The sequence below is a fragment of the Salvelinus fontinalis genome, unplaced genomic scaffold, assembly GCF_029448725.1.
Source record: "Salvelinus fontinalis isolate EN_2023a unplaced genomic scaffold, ASM2944872v1 scaffold_0861, whole genome shotgun sequence".
Lineage (NCBI taxonomy): Eukaryota > Metazoa > Chordata > Actinopteri > Salmoniformes > Salmonidae > Salvelinus > Salvelinus fontinalis.
This window is the reverse complement of record NW_026601070.1, coordinates 32725-50652: the sequence shown is the minus strand read 5'-3', so window position 1 is coordinate 50652 and position 17928 is coordinate 32725. Positions and strand designations below refer to the sequence as shown.

The 17928-nt window shown below is 43.8% G+C and overlaps 1 protein-coding gene across 1 annotated transcript in view; it reads left to right on the top strand.

Annotated features, from left to right (window-relative positions):
- Positions 1–218: 218 nt before the first annotated feature.
- The window catches only part of LOC129847475 (diacylglycerol O-acyltransferase 1-like), a gene marked incomplete at its 3' end in the record, with an annotated part of 21456 nt that continues 3746 nt past the window's right edge, over positions 219–17928 (top strand). Inside the window, 8 exon segments of the mRNA XM_055915279.1 lie at positions 219–675; positions 1063–1150; positions 6398–6438; positions 6875–6960; positions 8591–8643; positions 8889–8994; positions 12768–12916; positions 17440–17491. Of these exon segments, the coding sequence (XP_055771254.1) occupies positions 455–675; positions 1063–1150; positions 6398–6438; positions 6875–6960; positions 8591–8643; positions 8889–8994; positions 12768–12916; positions 17440–17491 (796 nt within the window).

The following is a 17928-nucleotide window of genomic DNA, read 5'->3' as shown; positions in this document are numbered from 1 at the left end:
TACAAAAGTGTGAACGTTAACCAGGAAAGAAAACATACTAGCCTCCCATGTGCCCAATAAAAACTCTCCCCAAAGCAACACAAAAAAGTTGAACAACCCTCTCCTATTTTGGACCACCCCTCCCTCCATTAAATTGCGATCTGTTCCTAACTTAAAATAGCCCTCACCTTCATAACTGGCAGCAGTCCAACCAGTGTCGTCAGACTTGCCACTCCTCCACGGTTCTGTTCCACCACGCCACATTCTTACGTATACAGTCAATACGGAACTGTTGCCTGCTGCCTACTACAACTACAGTATCCATACAGTTATTGACAGTATCGCGTTTGCAATCCCAACTTCCTCTTGCTCTCTCTGACAGTGTGATGTTTGGCAATAGTGGGCATGTGTTATAGCTGCCTGCAAAGTAGGCTAGACGTCAAATTCATCTAGAGCTCTGAAGATTGGCGATATCATGGAAGAAACAGGGGCCCTTATCCGCAAAAGAAGAGCCACTATATCCACTGGAAAATGTGTTACTTTGAAACAAGTGAATGGGCGGTCAGCGGTTGATGAAAGTATTAACGGCCACGGTGGCAGCGGCAACATGGTAACGACGCGAAATGTGTCCGATTTGCCTTCTACCACGTCAAAAGAAAGGAAGAAACGAGTATATGTTCCTAGTGATAGACAGAGGTGAGGCATAAACTAACAAAACCCAGACGTGTCGTTATAGTGGGGTGAATTTATGCCTGGGAAAACAGATCGCGGCTGTATTTATTACTTCACCCACTTGTGTAATTGTCCCGTATGAACAGTTATTTATAATGGCGTAGAATTAATGATGTACTTTTAACCACTTCGCATTGTCTATATGTCACTCATGCTGCTCCAATAGGCCAAATGTCAAATTGGGGATAAAAAGGAGTACATTTAAAACATTCAAATCTCGAAGGGAAGTCGGTGGTGTGTTGCGGACGTCATTTGGGAAGCGTATTTCAGATCAGTTAACTATAGCTGTAGTACAGTACAGTAAATGAGTGTGCACGTATTCAAGCTATCCCATGTCTCTTCACGCCTCAGTTGCCACAGGTTGCAGGAGTCCCTGCTGAGCTCTGCCAGTGGTTACAGAAACTACAGAGGTGTCCTCAACTGGTGTGTTGTCATGCTGGTAAGTTTTCTTCTGCAACGTCACAATGAGAGTCTCAGTTAATTCTCCAGTCTGCTCAACAACACTCAGGTCAGTGTAAACACTACAATCACTGGCTAGGTTTCCCTCTTAGGCTACATCTTAATACCTAATCATTTTTGGGGGGGACTATGTTGTTCCATGTAGTGAATATGTTATACAGTGCGTTTGTATGGGCTAATAGCAGTAAGGCAAAATGTAAATTATTAATCAAATAATTTTGTAAAATTTTTTAAATGTTGATACTTCGAGGGGTCTTAAAATTCAAAATCAAATAGAATAATGATCCATGGTATGACCTTCTTAAAACAATTCCATATAGCTTAGTAGAACCCCCGGTTTAGACAGGGCTTAGACTGTTTATTGCCAAAATAAGGGGTTATACATGTAAAAATAATAATAATATAGTTTACAGTATATCTCTCAGATATAGGACAAACACTTCAGAACAAACTTTCTTTAGATTTTTTGGGGGGACTATCTGTTGTTCCATGTAGTGAATCTGTTTAATAAATGCGTTTGTATGGGCAAATTGCAATAAGGCAAAATAACATTCTTCATCAACATTTTTTTTTATATATATACTTCAATGGGTCTTAAAATTCTAAATCAAATAGCAAAATTATCCTTTGTATGACCTTCTTAAAACAATTCCATATAGCTTAGTAGAACACTACCCCCCCCCCCCCCCCCCCCCCCCATCTTAGACAGGGCTTAGACCAGGGTGTCTGTAGTGACGCCTTTAACACATAGGGGCTCCCGAGTGGCGCAGCGGTCTAAGGCTAGAGGCGTCACTACAGACACCCTGGTTCAAATCCAGGCTGTATCACAACCGGCCATAGGGCAGGCGCACAATTGGCCCCGTGTTGTCCGTGTTTGGCCGGTGTAGGCCGTCATTGTAAATAAGAATTAGTTCTTAACTGACTTACCTCCTACAAGAGGAGTCGATCAGAGAGCATCACTGTGCGGTGGTGGGTGTGTGCCCCCAGGTCTCACCAGAAGGCATATTCATCCCACGCTGGGCCTGAAACCACAGTGTTTAAAGACACCAGACACTTATTCAGAACACCTCAAAAGGATTATATATCTAGCCCGAGGCTACTCTGTGTTCCTGTTCTTTTAGTTTAGCAAGATTACAGTGAAAGTGAGACAAAATCATATTTCTCATCATATTCTTTTGTCTTTGAATGATTTTGCTGCAAAGGGAGGTGATGTGGATTGAGGTGAGGCCAAGGTCATCCTGCTTTCATGTAATACTCTGATATTTTGTAAGATTCCTTTAGGCTGAACTTACTAGACGCAGGATAGTAGAGGTACATTGGCACTTGTGCTGGACTAGACTATTCTGTCCAATCCTAAAGTGGGACACGTAACGCTTAACTATATAGTTAGCTAATCACTTTGTTAATAACCTTGTGTTTTGCTAATTCAGTTTGGCTTTGAAGTCAGTGTGTGAGAGGATGGGAAACAGCAGGACATTCCCATTCCTCTAGCTCTCAGTGAGTCTCAATACAACCACATAAACCATTATTTTACTCTTTAGAGAGAGATGTTGGAGTTCAAGGATGGTTTGATGATGCTAAGGGAAACATGGTTCCCTTAGAAAAACACACTGACATTTAGATGTGTAACTATTGTGGGGAAATATGGTATTGAGATTCTATCTAAAGTAATCATTCTGCAACAGCTAGTTCGTTGATCTGAATTCACGTCAAATCTAGAGCACCGCCAGCTTAGTCCCCTTCATCAAAGCCGTGGAGAATAAATTCACATTTCTAAAACTGTTGATAATCCACTCTCTGAAACAAGATCATTTTGTCATCACAGTACTTTGTTCATTCTTTGAACTTCTTCTCAAATTCCCATTGAACGTGGAGAAGTCTTTCTATTCCATAATAAGAAATTACAATCCAAAATGAAAAATGTTCAACGAGGGAGGGAGAGAATCACAAGACAGACCTAAAAATCAAGAGGGTGATTATCTTAACTTGCAAACACTTCATCTTTTAGCTGTCAAGATGAGTTCCACAAATAGTACTGTATTTGGTATTTTATTAGGATCTCCATTATCTAGAGCCAAAGCTGCAGCTACCCGTCCTGTGGTTCACATAAAACATGACATTAATAGACCATTACAGCTGAAGGGCAGAACTACATAAAATGACAATACATAACATTAATAGACAGTTTTTTATTTTTTATTTTTTAAATAATAGACAGGTACAAAACTAGCTGCATTTTAAATAAGTATACACACTTTAATATTAGTATGCCTTAGCAATCATTGCAACATGTACTCATAATAACGTCTACACTGCAGTCATCCATTTGTTACAGTTGCTTACTGTTACAATTGCAGGTCCTGATCCTAATCTCTCAGAACCAGTTGTTCTCTAAACACTAGCGAGAATCTCACAACATTAGGAACCACCCGTGTCCTTGGTTCTTCCGTTTGACGTCAGTACTGCTCATAATAATGTGATTCATAGGCAAGTGCAACGAAAACCACAATGAAAATGCAACAATTCCTCCAGCTTCAACCACAGTTTTCACCCTAGCAACTGTGCCATTTAGCTCATAGCAATGAGCTACAGATGGAGTTTCCTCCCCACTAAGGCTTCAATTTAATCCTTCACCTCAGCAACCGAGTTGGAGTTTTCTCCAGCTGAAGTTTCAATTTAATCCTTCGTTTTAGCTACCTATGTGGACTTTTTAGATGCTCATCACTGCACAATGTGCAATAAATTGAACAGAGTTATCATTATCATCAGATGTGCTTCTCTGACGTCCTTCGCCCTGTCTAGTGCATAGAAATGAACTAAACCAAACTGCCCTTAAAGGGCTTTCTGAGGTATAGTGTAACGTGTTACAGTCTACTGCCCTTAAAGGGTTTAATGAGGTATAGTGTAACGTGTTACAGTCTACTGCCCTTAAAGGGTTTATTGAGGTATAGTGTAATGTGTTACAGTCTACTGCCCTTAAAGGGTTTACTGAGGTAATGTGTGACGTGTTACAGTCTACTGCCCTTAAAGGGTTTAATGAGGTATAGTGTAATGTGTTACAGTCTACTGCCCTTAAAGGGTTTACTGAGGTATAGTGTAATGTGTTACAGTCTACTGCCCTTAAAGGGTTTACTGAGGTAATGTGTGACGTGTTACAGTCTACTGCCCTTAAAGGGTTTACTGAGGTAATGTGTGACGTGTTACAGTCTACTGCCCTTAAAGGGTTTACTGAGGTATAGTGTAATGTGTTACAGTCTACTGCCCTTAAAGGGTTTACTGAGGTATAGTGTAATGTGTTACAGTCTACTGCCCTTAAAGGGTTTACTGAGGTAAAGTGTAATGTGTTACAGTCTACTGCCCTTAAAGGGTTTACTGAGGTATAGTGTAATGTGTTACAGTCTACTGCCCTTAAAGGGTTTACTGAGGTAAAGTGTAATGTGTTACAGTCTACTGCCCTTAAAGGGTTTACTGAGGTAATGTGTGACGTGTTACAGTCTACTGCCCTTAAAGGGTTTACTGAGGTATAGTGTAATGTGTTACAGTCTACTGCCCTTAAAGGGTTTACTGAGGTATAGTGTAATGTGTTACAGTCTACTGCCCTTAAAGGGTTTACTGAGGTAAAGTGTAATGTGTTACAGTCTACTGCCCTTAAAGGGTTTACTGAGGTATAGTGTAATGTGTTACAGTCTACTGCCCTTAAAGGGTTTACTGAGGTATAGTGTAATGTGTTACAGTCTACTGCCCTTAAAGGGTTTACTGAGGTATAGTGTAACATGTTACAGTCTACTGCCCTTAAAGGGTTTACTGAGGTATAGTGTAATGTGTTACAGTCTACTGCCCTTAAAGGGTTTACTGAGGTAAAGTGTAATGTGTTACAGTCTACTGCCCTTAAAGGGTTTACTGAGGTATAGTGCAACATGTTACAGTCTACTGCCCTTAAAGGGTTTACTGAGGTAATGTGTGACGTGTTACAGTCTACTGCCCTTAAAGGGTTTACTGAGGTATAGTGTAATGTGTTACAGTCTACTGCCCTTAAAGGGTTTACTGAGGTATAGTGTAATGTGTTACAGTCTACTGCCCTTAAAGGGTTTACTGAGGTAATGTGTGACGTGTTACAGTCTACTGCCCTTAAAGGGTTTAAGAACCCTTAAGAACCCTATGAACAAAGTCCCCTTGATATGGAGTTCTCTTATGGAGTTTCCTCCGGTTCTCTTATGGAGTTTCCCCCAGTTCTCTTATGGAGATTCCTCCGGTTCTCTAATGGAGTTTCCTCCGGTTCTCTAATGGAGTTTCCTCCGGTTCTCTTATGGAGTTTCCTCCGGTTCTCTTATGGAGTTTCCCCCAGTTCTCTAATGGAGTTTCCTCCGGTTCTCTTATGGAGTTTCCTCCGGTTCTCTTATGGAATTTCCTCCGGTTCTCTTATGGAGTTTCTCCGGTTCTCTTATGGAGTTTCCTCCGGTTCTCTAATGGAGTTTCCTCCTGGAATATGGAGTTAGGTGCATCTACAGTGGAAAATAAATACTGCACCTTAGCACACATGCACTCACTCACACCTACACAGATATACTGTACACTCATCCACACACACCCTCATACATTCATGCTACACACAAATACAAATACTCAGCCCTGCCACTTCCACGCTGCCAGATCGTAGCCTCTGCTCAGTCAGTCTGCATTTCAAGCCGTTTGTTCCTGCATAGATCTTGTTATCCTATGTTGCCTGTTTTCCCCAGCCATACGCTGCTTTTCTCTCCACTCTCCGCTTTTCAATAAATACCTTGGTTACCTTCTTCATGTCTCCTCGTCTGAGTCTGCACTTGGCTTCACCTGCTCCACCCCGCTAAATACCTCACAATTTAAACACTTGTCCCCCACACTCTCCCCCAATCCCCCCTTCCCCAAAACATGTGTAAATATTGAACTATAAATTGTGCCTTCCTATATTATTATGCTAAAAAATGTATTCTACTGAGACATTTACTTTGTTTGTATTCTTAACTGTTCTTATTTCTTATTGTTGCATTGTCGAAAAGGAACCTGCAAGTAAGCATTTCGTTGGACGATATATACCATGTGTATGACGTATATACGACTAATAAAACTTGAAACTACAGTGTAAAAGAGACACTGTAATTTAATCATATGATGAATGTATGCTTGTACCAAGTGAAACAAACGGTATTTTCAAGGATGCAATGAATTTACAAGCCCTCTTTTGTTGTAGGTCTTAAGCAATGCCCGTCTGTTCTTGGAAAACCTTTTAAAGTAAGTACAGATTGTTATGAGAAGTTTGCCGTAAGAGAAGAGGGGGAAAGGAGAGTGTAGTCTTATGACTGTCATTTGACGGTTGGAAGTAAAGGCCCTGTTTTCAGAGACGTGCAAGGAGGGTACATTGTAAATATATTACTGTAAAGTAAGATAGGAGGTTCTGTGCCTGATTCACTCAAACACGCTGCATCACTTACACTCGCAGCATTCTGAAAACTGAAAGGCTGAAATGTTTCAAGTTAACTTTTAATGTCACATGAACAAGTACAGTGAAATGCCTTTCTTGAAAACTCTAATCCCAACAATGCAGTAATCAATAACAATGTAATACTAAAAATAACAGGGTAGAACAAAAACACAGGAGCTATAAAATAAGAATGTGGTTTGATTCAGCTGAGCTCTGAGTGTCTAACCACAGTGTGTGTTTGTCTAGGTATGGTATTCTAGTGGACCCAATACAAGTGGTTTCTCTATTCATAAAGGACCCCTACAACATGCCTGCAGCGTGCCTTGTTATCGGTACGTGGACTTTACTCTGCTCTAGCATGTCATTTAGGGTCCTTCTGGATATTCCCCCCTCACTCCCCCTACGCACTAGATCACTCTCCCAACAAAGTATCACTATCATTCCCCAAGACCCTACACACACGATCACTCCCCCTACACACTAGATCACTCTCCCAACAAACTATCACATCATTCCCCAAGACCCTACACACACGGTCACTCCCCCTACACACTAGATCACTCTCCCAACAAACTATCACATCATTCCCCAAGACCCTACACACACGGTCACTCCCCCTACACCCTAGATCTGTAGGCAGGTCATTACAGGCTGTCCTGCTGCAGCCGTCTCCTGAGGTCCATCCCCCTGGCCTATTTTATTGGCCTGCAGTACAGAGAGAAGGACTATGGGACAAGGGACTCCCTATACAGTACAGTACTGAGAGAAGGACTATGGGACAAGGGACTCCCTATACAGTACAGTACTGAGAGAAGGACTATGGGACAAGGGACTCCCTATACAGTACAGTACTGAGAGAAGGACTATGGGACAAGGGACTCCCTATACAGTACAGTACTGAGAGAAGGACTATGGGACAAGGGACTCCCTATACAGTACAGTACAGGGGCATAGCAGACAATGACGCCCTCAGAAGGCACTGGTTTTATATGCATTGCAGCATATTTATTTTATTAACACTTGTAGTCATTGACGCGTGATCCAGTGTCTGTTTTATTGGCTGTAGTATCAGTTAAGCTCAAGCACTTTTTCTGATTGTGAGCCAGGCACAGATAGTGCCAAGGCATTAGAGACAGACACCTACTGTATTTTATTCTGTGTTTTATTCAAGGTTGGTTTCCACAGAAGTTGGAAAGGCATTAGACACAGACACCTACTGTATTTTATTCTCTGTTTTATTCAAGGTTGGTTTCCACAGAAGTTGCCAAGGCATTAGAGACAGACACCTACTGTATTTTATTCTGTGTTTTATTCAAGGTTGGTTTCCATAAAAGTCCACCTCAACCTATTCCATCAGGCCTTTGACATTTTGAATACTGTAGGCCTTTAGAATTGATTCTATGATGTATCCTTCAAAACACAGCAGAAAAACATTATTCCAAAGACCAGGTCACATGATATGGTATGGAGCGAGAGGCAGCCCTGCAGCTAGTTAGATAATCCCATGATTCAAAATAGTTGAGCCTTTCATTTCTTTCTGTGTGTGCATACAACCATGTTCGTGTGTGCATGCTCATGCATACGCATGTGTGTTTGTTTCCGTTCTCATGCGTGTGTGTGTGTGTTTTCTTAAGTGTGTGTTTCCTCTCCACTGCAGAGCTCCCCTGCCAGTCCTGCAGTAGGACAGTAACAGTGCAGTAGTAGCAGGTGGTCTATGCAACACATATGCTGTGTTTGTGCTGCCTCATTTGTCCCAGAAGCTGATGCTGTGACAGCAGGTTTATCTTAACAGGGCAGTGGTGGACCCCCCCTCCCCTCAGCACTGTAGGGAGGAACAACATAAGGTCTTATTTTATCATCGTATCATCTCCCTTGTATATGTTAACTCGCCATGCTTGTCGTGTGTTTGTTTGGTAACATTTATTTGATAACCGACATCATTTGTCTCGTCTTTCCTCCCAGTGTCCAACGTGTTTATAGTGGCAGCTTTGTACACAGAGCGAAGGCTCTCAGTGGTGAGTTTCATTCTGATGTACTTACCATTCTTGCTGTTATTGTTATAAAAAAAGTTTTGCCTGCGCTGCAGACGGCTATATCAGTCCGCTAATACAGAACTATTAAAGGCCCAGTGCACTACTTTTGTGATTTTTATTTAATGATTTAAAATATATAAATATATTGTGATTTCTCAGGGGGTGCTGCAGCCCCCTCACACCCCTGCTTCCCGCAGCCTTAACGTGCAGTTCTTCTGTCCCTCCAGGGCTGCTTCAGTGAACGTGTTGGGCTGCTGGTTCATTCCATTAACCTGTCAGTCACACTGTGCTTCCCGGTGGCTATCGTACTAATGGTGAAGTCCATGACTCCAGGTACTGCTGTATGTGTTCTCATCAGCCTACAGATGTAGGATCTTAATTTGATCGCCCTGTTGCAGGAGAACTTTCCGTTTTGCATCATCATCATCATGATGTGGCCGGTGACACGTTGCTTCTTGAAAGTCCAATATCTTGAAAACTTGACTGCTGACATGTTAAACATTTTGGGACTGTATCAACTGTGGATGAAGGAAACAAATAACAAAGGAGAGTTTCTGAGTGGAATTTTTCTTTAATTATAATCCACATAATCATTTACATTTCCTGTTGCTGAAGTATGTTTTCCCCTGCAGTAGCAAACTGGCTCAAATTAAGATCCTACATCTGTATAGCAAATCCTGCTTTTCAGAAAAAACAAAACTGTATCTGAATCTAGTGTGTCTATGTGTTTCTCTATTAGTTTAGTTAGTGTGTCTCTGTGTGTCTTCACTATTAGTTTAGTTAGTGTGTCTCTGTTTGTCTTCACTATTAGTTTAGTTAGTGTGTCTCTGTGTGTCTTCACTATTAGTTTAGTTAGTGTGTCTCTGTTTGTCTTCACTATTAGTTTAGTTAGTGTGTCTCTGTTTGTCTTCACTATTAGTTTAGTTAGTGTTTCTCTGTGTCTTCACTATTAGTTTAGTTAGTGTGTTTCTGTTTGTCTTCACTAATAGTTTAGTTAGTGTTTCTCTGTGTCTTCACTATTAGTTTAGTTAGTGTGTCTCTGTTTGTCTTCACTATTAGTTTAGTTAGTGTGTCTCTGTTTGTCTTCACTATTAGTTTAGTTAGTGTGTCTCTGTTTGTCTTCACTATTAGTTTAGTTAGTGTTTCTCTGTGTCTTCACTATTAGTTTAGTTAGTGTGTCTCTGTTTGTCTTCACTATTAGTTTAGTTAGTGTTTCTCTGTGTCTTCACTATTAGTTTAGTTAGTGTGTCTCTGTTTGTCTTCACTAATAGTTTAGTTAGTGTTTCTCTGTGTCTTCACTATTAGTTTAGTTAGTGTATCTCTGTGTGTCTTCACTATTAGTTTAGTTAGTGTGTCTCTGTTTGTCTTCACTATTAGTATAGTTAGTGTGTCGACATTTAAGTGTGTAATTGTGTCTGAATGAAATGACTTTAGTGTGGTATTCTATGATCTACCCCTGTAAGAGTTTATATTAATGGAATCAGTTGCATTACAGAAGTTACAGTAGTGTAGTATTATATTATCCAGTTGGTCATTAATGTGTAGTTAGTGTAGTAGTATATTATTAAAGTATGTGATTTTATATTAATGGACTCAGTTGGTCATTAATGTGTAGTTCATGTAGTATTATTTTATCTAGTTGGTCATTAATGTGTAGTTCATGTAGTATTATATTATCCAGTTGGTCATTAATGTGTAGTTAATGTAGTATTATATTATCCAGTTGGTCATTAATGTGTAGTTAATGTAGTATTATATTATCTAGTTGGTCGTTAATGTGTAGTTAATGTAGTATTATATTATCCAGTTGGTCATTAATGTGTAGTTAATGTAGTATTATATTATCCAGTTGGTCATTAATGTGTAGTTAATGTAGTATTATATTATCTAGTTGGTCATTAATGTGTAGTTAATGTAGTATTATATTATCTAGTTGGTCATTAATGTGTAGTTCGTGTAGTATTATTTTATCCAGTTGGTCATTAATGTGTAGTTTATGTAGTATTATATTATCCAGTTGGTCATTAATGTGTATTTAGTGTAGTATTATATTATCCAAGTATGTGATTTTATATTATGGAATCAGTTGGTCATTAATGTGTAGTTAATGTAGTATTATATTATCTAGTTGGTCATTAATGTGTAGTTAGTGTAGTATTATATTATCCAAGTATATGATTTTATATTAATGGAATCAGTTGGTCATTAATGTGTAGTTAGTGTAGTATTATATTATCCAAGTATATGATTTTATATTAATGGAATCAGTTGGTCATTCATGTGTAGTTCATGTAGTATTATATTATCCAAGTGTGTGATTTTATCTGAATGGAATCAGTTGGGCAGTGTTTCATCAGTCCCAGTTGGCTCACAGGGAGAGGAAGTAAGGAGTGAGGTGGATATGAGGCCAGAAGAGGAGTGGCTGAGACACAGGTCAATGTCAGGTCAGCTCTGCCTGTCTTCATCAAGCTGGTTGCTAGCCAGCATGGCATCTGGTGACATACAACAGCTAACTGAGTCTCTCATGACTACACATGTCTCAGAACTTAGGAAACTGACCACAAACACAAGATGATATTAACTGTCTGTGATGTTGTTCTTTACCCACAGTTTCATATTTACAAATGTAGGATCTTAGTTTGTTCACCCTTTTGCTGGATAATTTTCCTTCAATAAAGGAAATGTATAACTTGTGTATTTCTGAAGTTTGTCATTTCCACTTTGGCATTTCAGACTTGATTTTCCCTTATGAAAAATGGATCAACCCCTACACAAATGTCCACATAATAATAATAATAATTTCCTTTTGCTGCAGGATTATTTTCCTACTGTAGCAAACTGGCTCAAATTAAGATCCTACATCTGTACAAGCATAAAGACAAAGGTGAAGCTACAGTCATGAGTTTTTAGTAATCATTCCTCTTAGAGGAGAATAGGAAGGTCTTGTGTCTTAGTGTCTTTAAGATCTTCATTTTACCTCTCACAAATCAGATGATATTTCCCTGGGCGTTGACTGCGTAGCTACAGTTTCCTTCCTTACCCAAAAGTCTTCCTTTCTCCTCATCTGCCGTCGCCACGGGAACGGACAAAGATGTACCATCTGTCTCTTGTACCTCATGCAGAGCTACTGTTTATACATCAAGGTCAGGGGAGAGGGCCACGGATGCTCCTCTTGGCGAGGGAGACAGTCTCTGTCTTTCTCTCTGTGCCCATGCCATCTACTAGGTAACCAGCACGGTCCATTTTCATGCAGCATATGTCCGCTGTTGATAAAGCAGTACTAGTCTGTTAGAATGACCTGGGGGCCTTGCCAGGTTTCCCTGGACCTCGGGCGGTAGCGCTGGTAGTTGGTTGAACGTGAGTGGACTTTGTGTTCCCAGTCGTTCATCTTGTGTGATAGACAAGGAGAGGATGGTGAGTGTTGTAACTCTTGACACATATGGATAGCCCTAGATAAGGACAGTAAGAGCCAGGTGGGCAGCATTCCTCAGCTTCTTGTTAGGGCCTGTTTGTTAGCTACACATCAAAGCCAACGTCTTCGCTAACTGGGAATCAGAGGGTTTCATTATTTTCTGTTCTACAGTGTGATATGCATGTTGAATACCTCAAGTTGACTGTACCATATTATAAACTGTGTGGTTCGAGCCCTGAATTCTGATTGGCTGACAGCCGTGGTATATCAGACCGTATACCACAGGTATGACACAACATTTATTTTTACTGCTCTAATTACGTTAGTAAACAGTTTATAATAGCAAGGCACCTCGGGGGATTGTGATATATGGCCAATATACCACGGCTAAAGGCTGTATCCAGGCACTCCACCTTGTGTTGTGCGTTAGCTGAGGTATATTGGTTCATATACCACACCACCTCGGGCCTTATTGCTTAAATATACTACTTAACGCACTGTGCTACTAAACATCAAGATCATTTACAACCACCCACACCCACGTCATTCACTCCATTTGATGGGTAATGTATTGTAATGTAATGTATTGTACTGTTGTGCATACAACACTTAATATGATTGACTGTGAATTCTAACGGCAAATATTGCATAACTATTGCTCATATTTAACATTGCACATTGTTCTTGTTCTCAGTGGGTGGAGCGTCTGCTCTGGGAGTGTACACCGTCCTCTTCCTGAAGCTCTACTCCTACAAAGATGTGAACAAGTGGTGTAGAGAGATGAGCCACGCTAAAGCCCGTAGCCTGGCCCGCTCCCTCTCATGTAAGTCCTCAGTCTCCACAGTCCTCTATGCCCCATGCTAAAGCCCGTAGCCTGGCCTGCTCCCTCTCATGTAAGTCCTCAGTCTCCACAGTCCTCTATGCCCCATGCTAAAGCCCGTAGCCTGGCCCGCTCCCTCTCATGTAAGTCCTCAGTCTCCACAGTCCTCTATGCCCCATGCTAAAGCCCGTAGCCTGGCCCGCTCCCTCTCATGTAAGTCCTCAGTCTCCACAGTCCTCTATGCCCCATGCTAAAGCCCATAGCCTGGCCCGCTCCCTGTCATGTAAGTCCTCAGTCTCCACAGTCCTCTATGCCCCATGCTAAAGCCCGTAGCCTGGCCCGCTTCCTCTCATGTAAGTCCTCAGTCTCCACAGTCCTCTATGCCCCATGCTAAAGCCCGTAGCCTGGCCCGCTCCCTCTCATGTAAGTCCTCAGTCTCCACAGTCCTCTATGCCCCATGCTAAAGCCCGTAGCCTGGCCCGCTCCCTCTCATGTAAGTCCTCAGTCTCCACAGTCCTCTATGCCCCATGCTAAAGCCCGTAGCCTGGCCCGCTCCCTCTCATGTAAGTCCTCAGTCTCCACAGTCCTCTATGCCCCATGCTAAAGCCCGTAGCCTGGCCCGCTCCCTGTCATGTAAGTCCTCAGTCTCCACAGTCCTCTATGCCCCATGCTAAAGCCCGTAGCCTGGCCCGCTCCCTGTCATGTAAGTCCTCAGTCTCCACAGTCCTCTATGCCCCATGCTAAAGCCCGTAGCCTGGCCCGCTTCCTCTCATGTAAGTCCTCAGTCTCCACAGTCCTCTATGCCCCATGCTAAAGCCTGTAGCCTGGCCCGCTCCCTCTCATGTAAGTCCTCAGTCTCCACAGTCCTCTATGCCCCATGCTAAAGCCCGTAGCCTGGCCCGCTCCCTCTCATGTAAGTCCTCAGTCTCCACAGTCCTCTATGCCCATGCTAAAGCCTGTAGCCTGGCCCGCTCCCTCTCATGTAAGTCCTCAGTCTCCACAGTCCTCTATGCCCCATGCTAAAGCCTGTAGCCTGGCCCGCTCCCTCTCATGTAAGTCCTCAGTCTCCACAGTCCTCTATGCCCCATGCTAAAGCCTGTAGCCTGGCCCGCTCCCTCTCATGTAAGTCCTCAGTCTCCACAGTCCTCTATGCCCCATGCTAAAGCCTGTAGCCTGGCCCGCTCCCTCTCATGTAAGTCCTCAGTCTCCACAGTCCTCTATGCCCCATGCTAAAGCCTGTAGCCTGGCCCGCTCCCTCTCATGTAAGTCCTCAGTCTCCACAGTCCTCTATGCCCCATGCTAAAGCCTGTAGCCTGGCCCGCTCCCTCTCATGTAAGTCCTCAGTCTCTACAGTCCTCTATGCCCCATGCTAAAGCCCGTAGCCTGGCCCGCTCCCTCTCATGTAAGTCCTCAGTCTCCACAGTCCTCTATGCCCCATGCTAAAGCCTGTAGCCTGGCCCGCTCCCTCTCATGTAAGTCCTCAGTCTCCACAGTCCTCTATGCCCCATGCTAAAGCCTGTAGCCTGGCCCGCTCCCTCTCATGTAAGTCCTCAGTCTCCACAGTCCTCTATGCCCCATGCTAAAGCCCGTAGCCTGGCCCGCTCCCTCTCATGTAAGTCCTCAGTCTCCACAGTCCTCTATGCCCCATGCTAAAGCCCGTAGCCTGGCCCGCTCCCTCTCATGTAAGTCCTCAGTCTCCACAGTCCTCTATGCCCCATGCTAAAAGCCCGTAGCCTGGCCCGCTCCCTCTCATGTAAGTCCTCAGTCTCCACAGTCCTCTATGCCCCATGCTAAAGCCCGTAGCCTGGCCCGCTTCCTCTCATGTAAGTCCTCAGTTTCCACAGTCCTCTATGCCCCATGCTAAAGCCCGTAGCCTGGCCCGCTTCCTCTCATGTAAGTCCTCAGTCTCCACAGTCCTCTATGCCCCATGCTAAAGCCCGTAGCCTGGCCCGCTCCCTCTCATGTAAGTCCTCAGTCTCCACAGTCCTCTATGCCCCATGCTAAAGCCTGTAGCCTGGCCCGCTCCCTCTCATGTAAGTCCTCAGTCTCCACAGTCCTCAATGCCCCATGCTAAAGCCCGTAGCCTGGCCCGCTCCCTCTCATGTAAGTCCTCAGTCTCCACAGTCCTCTATGCCCCATGCTAAAGCCCGTAGCCTGGCCCGCTCCCTCTCATGTAAGTCCTCAGTCTCCACAGTCCTCTATGCCCCATGCTAAAGCCCGTAGCCTGGCCCGCTCCCTGTCATGTAAGTCCTCAGTCTCCACAGTCCTCTATGCCCCATGCTAAAGCCCGTAGCCTGGCCCGCTCCCTGTCATGTAAGTCCTCAGTCTCCACAGTCCTCTATGCCCCATGCTAAAGCCCGTAGCCTGGCCCGCTTCCTCTCATGTAAGTCCTCAGTCTCCACAGTCCTCTATGCCCCATGCTAAAGCCCGTAGCCTGGCCCGCTCCCTCTCATGTAAGTCCTCAGTCTCCACAGTCCTCTATGCCCCATGCTAAAGCCTGTAGCCTGGCCCGCTCCCTCTCATGTAAGTCCTCAGTCTCCACAGTCCTCTATGCCCATGCTAAAGCCTGTAGCCTGGCCCGCTCCCTCTCATGTAAGTCCTCAGTCTCCACAGTCCTCTATGCCCCATGCTAAAGCCTGTAGCCTGGCCCGCTCCCTCTCATGTAAGTCCTCAGTCTCCACAGTCCTCTATGCCCCATGCTAAAGCCCGTAGCCTGGCCCGCTCCCTCTCATGTAAGTCCTCAGTCTCCACAGTCCTCTATGCCCCATGCTAAAGCCCGTAGCCTGGCCCGCTCCCTCTCATGTAAGTCCTCAGTCTCCACAGTCCTCTATGCCCCATGCTAAAGCCTGTAGCCTGGCCCGCTCCCTCTCATGTAAGTCCTCAGTCTCCACAGTCCTCTATGCTCCATGCTAAAGCCTGTAGCCTGGCCCGCTCCCTCTCATGTAAGTCCTCAGTCTCCACAGTCCTCTATGCCCCATGCTAAAGCCCGTAGCCTGGCCCGCTCCCTCTCATGTAAGTCCTCAGTCTCCACAGTCCTCTATGCCCCATGCTAAAGCCCGTAGCCTGGCCCGCTCCCTCTCATGTAAGTCCTCAGTCTCCACAGTCCTCTATGCCCCATGCTAAAAGCCCGTAGCCTGGCCCGCTCCCTCTCATGTAAGTCCTCAGTCTCCACAGTCCTCTATGCCCCATGCTAAAAGCCCGTAGCCTGGCCCGCTCCCTCTCATGTAAGTCCTCAGTCTCCACAGTCCTCTATGCCCCATGCTAAAAGCCCGTAGCCTGGCCCGCTCCCTCTCATGTAAGTCCTCAGTCTCCACAGTCCTCTATGCCCCATGCTAAAGCCCGTAGCCTGGCCCGCTCCCTCTCATGTAAGTCCTCAGTCTCCACAGTCCTCTATGCCCCATGCTAAAGCCCGTAGCCTGGCCCGCTCCCTCTCATGTAAGTCCTCAGTCTCCACAGTCCTCTATGCCCCATGCTAAAGCCCGTAGCCTGGCCCGCTCCCTCTCATGTAAGTCCTCAGTCTCCACAGTCCTCTATGCCCCCTACCAGCAACTGGCCAACAACAACACTGCTACTACTTTAATTACTTCAGATGTACTGCTTTTGCTATACTGCTCACGCTTTCTGGGCTTCACTGCTTCGGATTTTACTGATACGTCTGTTCTTGAAGTTTGTGCGCTGTGAGGGAGATTTTTCAAATACTTTATATTTGATTGAGTCTGCCTGGAGTGCCAGATGGGCGGAGTATGTACTTTTGGGACAATTCCTTTTTATCCATTGCGCCAGACAATCAAGTATTTGAAAAATAACTAATATTGTTGTAACAGGTTTGATTTCAACCCTCGTCCTCTAAGCTCTTCTGTGACGACTCCCAGAGTTGCTTTGTCTAGAGAGTTTGTCTCACCTGGGTTCTACGTTGACCTTTGACTCCCAGAGTTGCTTTGTCTAGAGAGTTTGTCTCACCTGGGTTCTACGTTGACCTTTGACTCCCAGAGTTGCTTTGTCTAGAGAGTTTGTGTCACCTGGGTTCTACGTTGACCTTTGACTCCCAGAGTTGCTTTGTCTAGAGAGTTTGTCTCACCTGGGTTCTACATTGACCTTTGACTCCCAGAGTTGCTTTGTCTAGAGAGTTTGTGTCACCTGGGTTCTACGTTGACCTTTGACTCCCAGAGTTGCTTTGTCTAGAGAGTTGGTCTCACCTGGGTTCTACGTTGACCTTTGACTAGTAATAACGGGCTTGATGAGATTTCTGACTCGCCTCCGCGGAAATGGCAACTGTGACCTAATTTTTCATAGGCGGCGATCCTGCATGTTTGTACATGTACCCTTAATGGAAACCGTTTTCCTGTTGTAAACATTAACACACACACACATAATACTACAATCCACATCGCTCCTTAACTGCTGCACTGCCACCTGCTGGTTGACTGTATACAAGAAGCTGTTCTCTAAGTAGAGTGATTGTGACTGTGAGAATCATACATGTTTAATTGCTGACTTAACATGGCTAGTACTCTCCTCTACAGTTTCCTCTCTACCACGGTATAAGGGAAGTGGAGGGGACTATCAGGTCTCCTATCCTGGAAATCTCACCCTCAGAGGTCAGTAGAGGTTGGACATTCCATCCCAGGTAGACCAAGCCCTGGGTTCAAATACAATGTCAGGTGTTTCAATAACGTTTCAAAACAACTATTCAGATCACTTTTATTTGAAAAAAACAAGTAGTTGAATATTTGAATATATTTGGAGATACTCAAATACACTCCCATTCATTTAACCCATGTATTTGAAAATAGTATTTGAAATAAGTATTAGAAAATACTTTAAAATACAATTTGGTCGACTATTTGGTTTTTACAAATAACCATTAAAATATTTGTTTTAAGTACTTGTTTTCGGCTGTTTTTGAAATACTCAAATACACATAAACCATTTAAATAACAAATAGTCAAATGCATGTATTTGAACCCAGGTCCTGCTGTAGCAGACCCCACTTTTATCACTGCTGCCTCAACCTATCCTGCTGTAGCAGACCCCA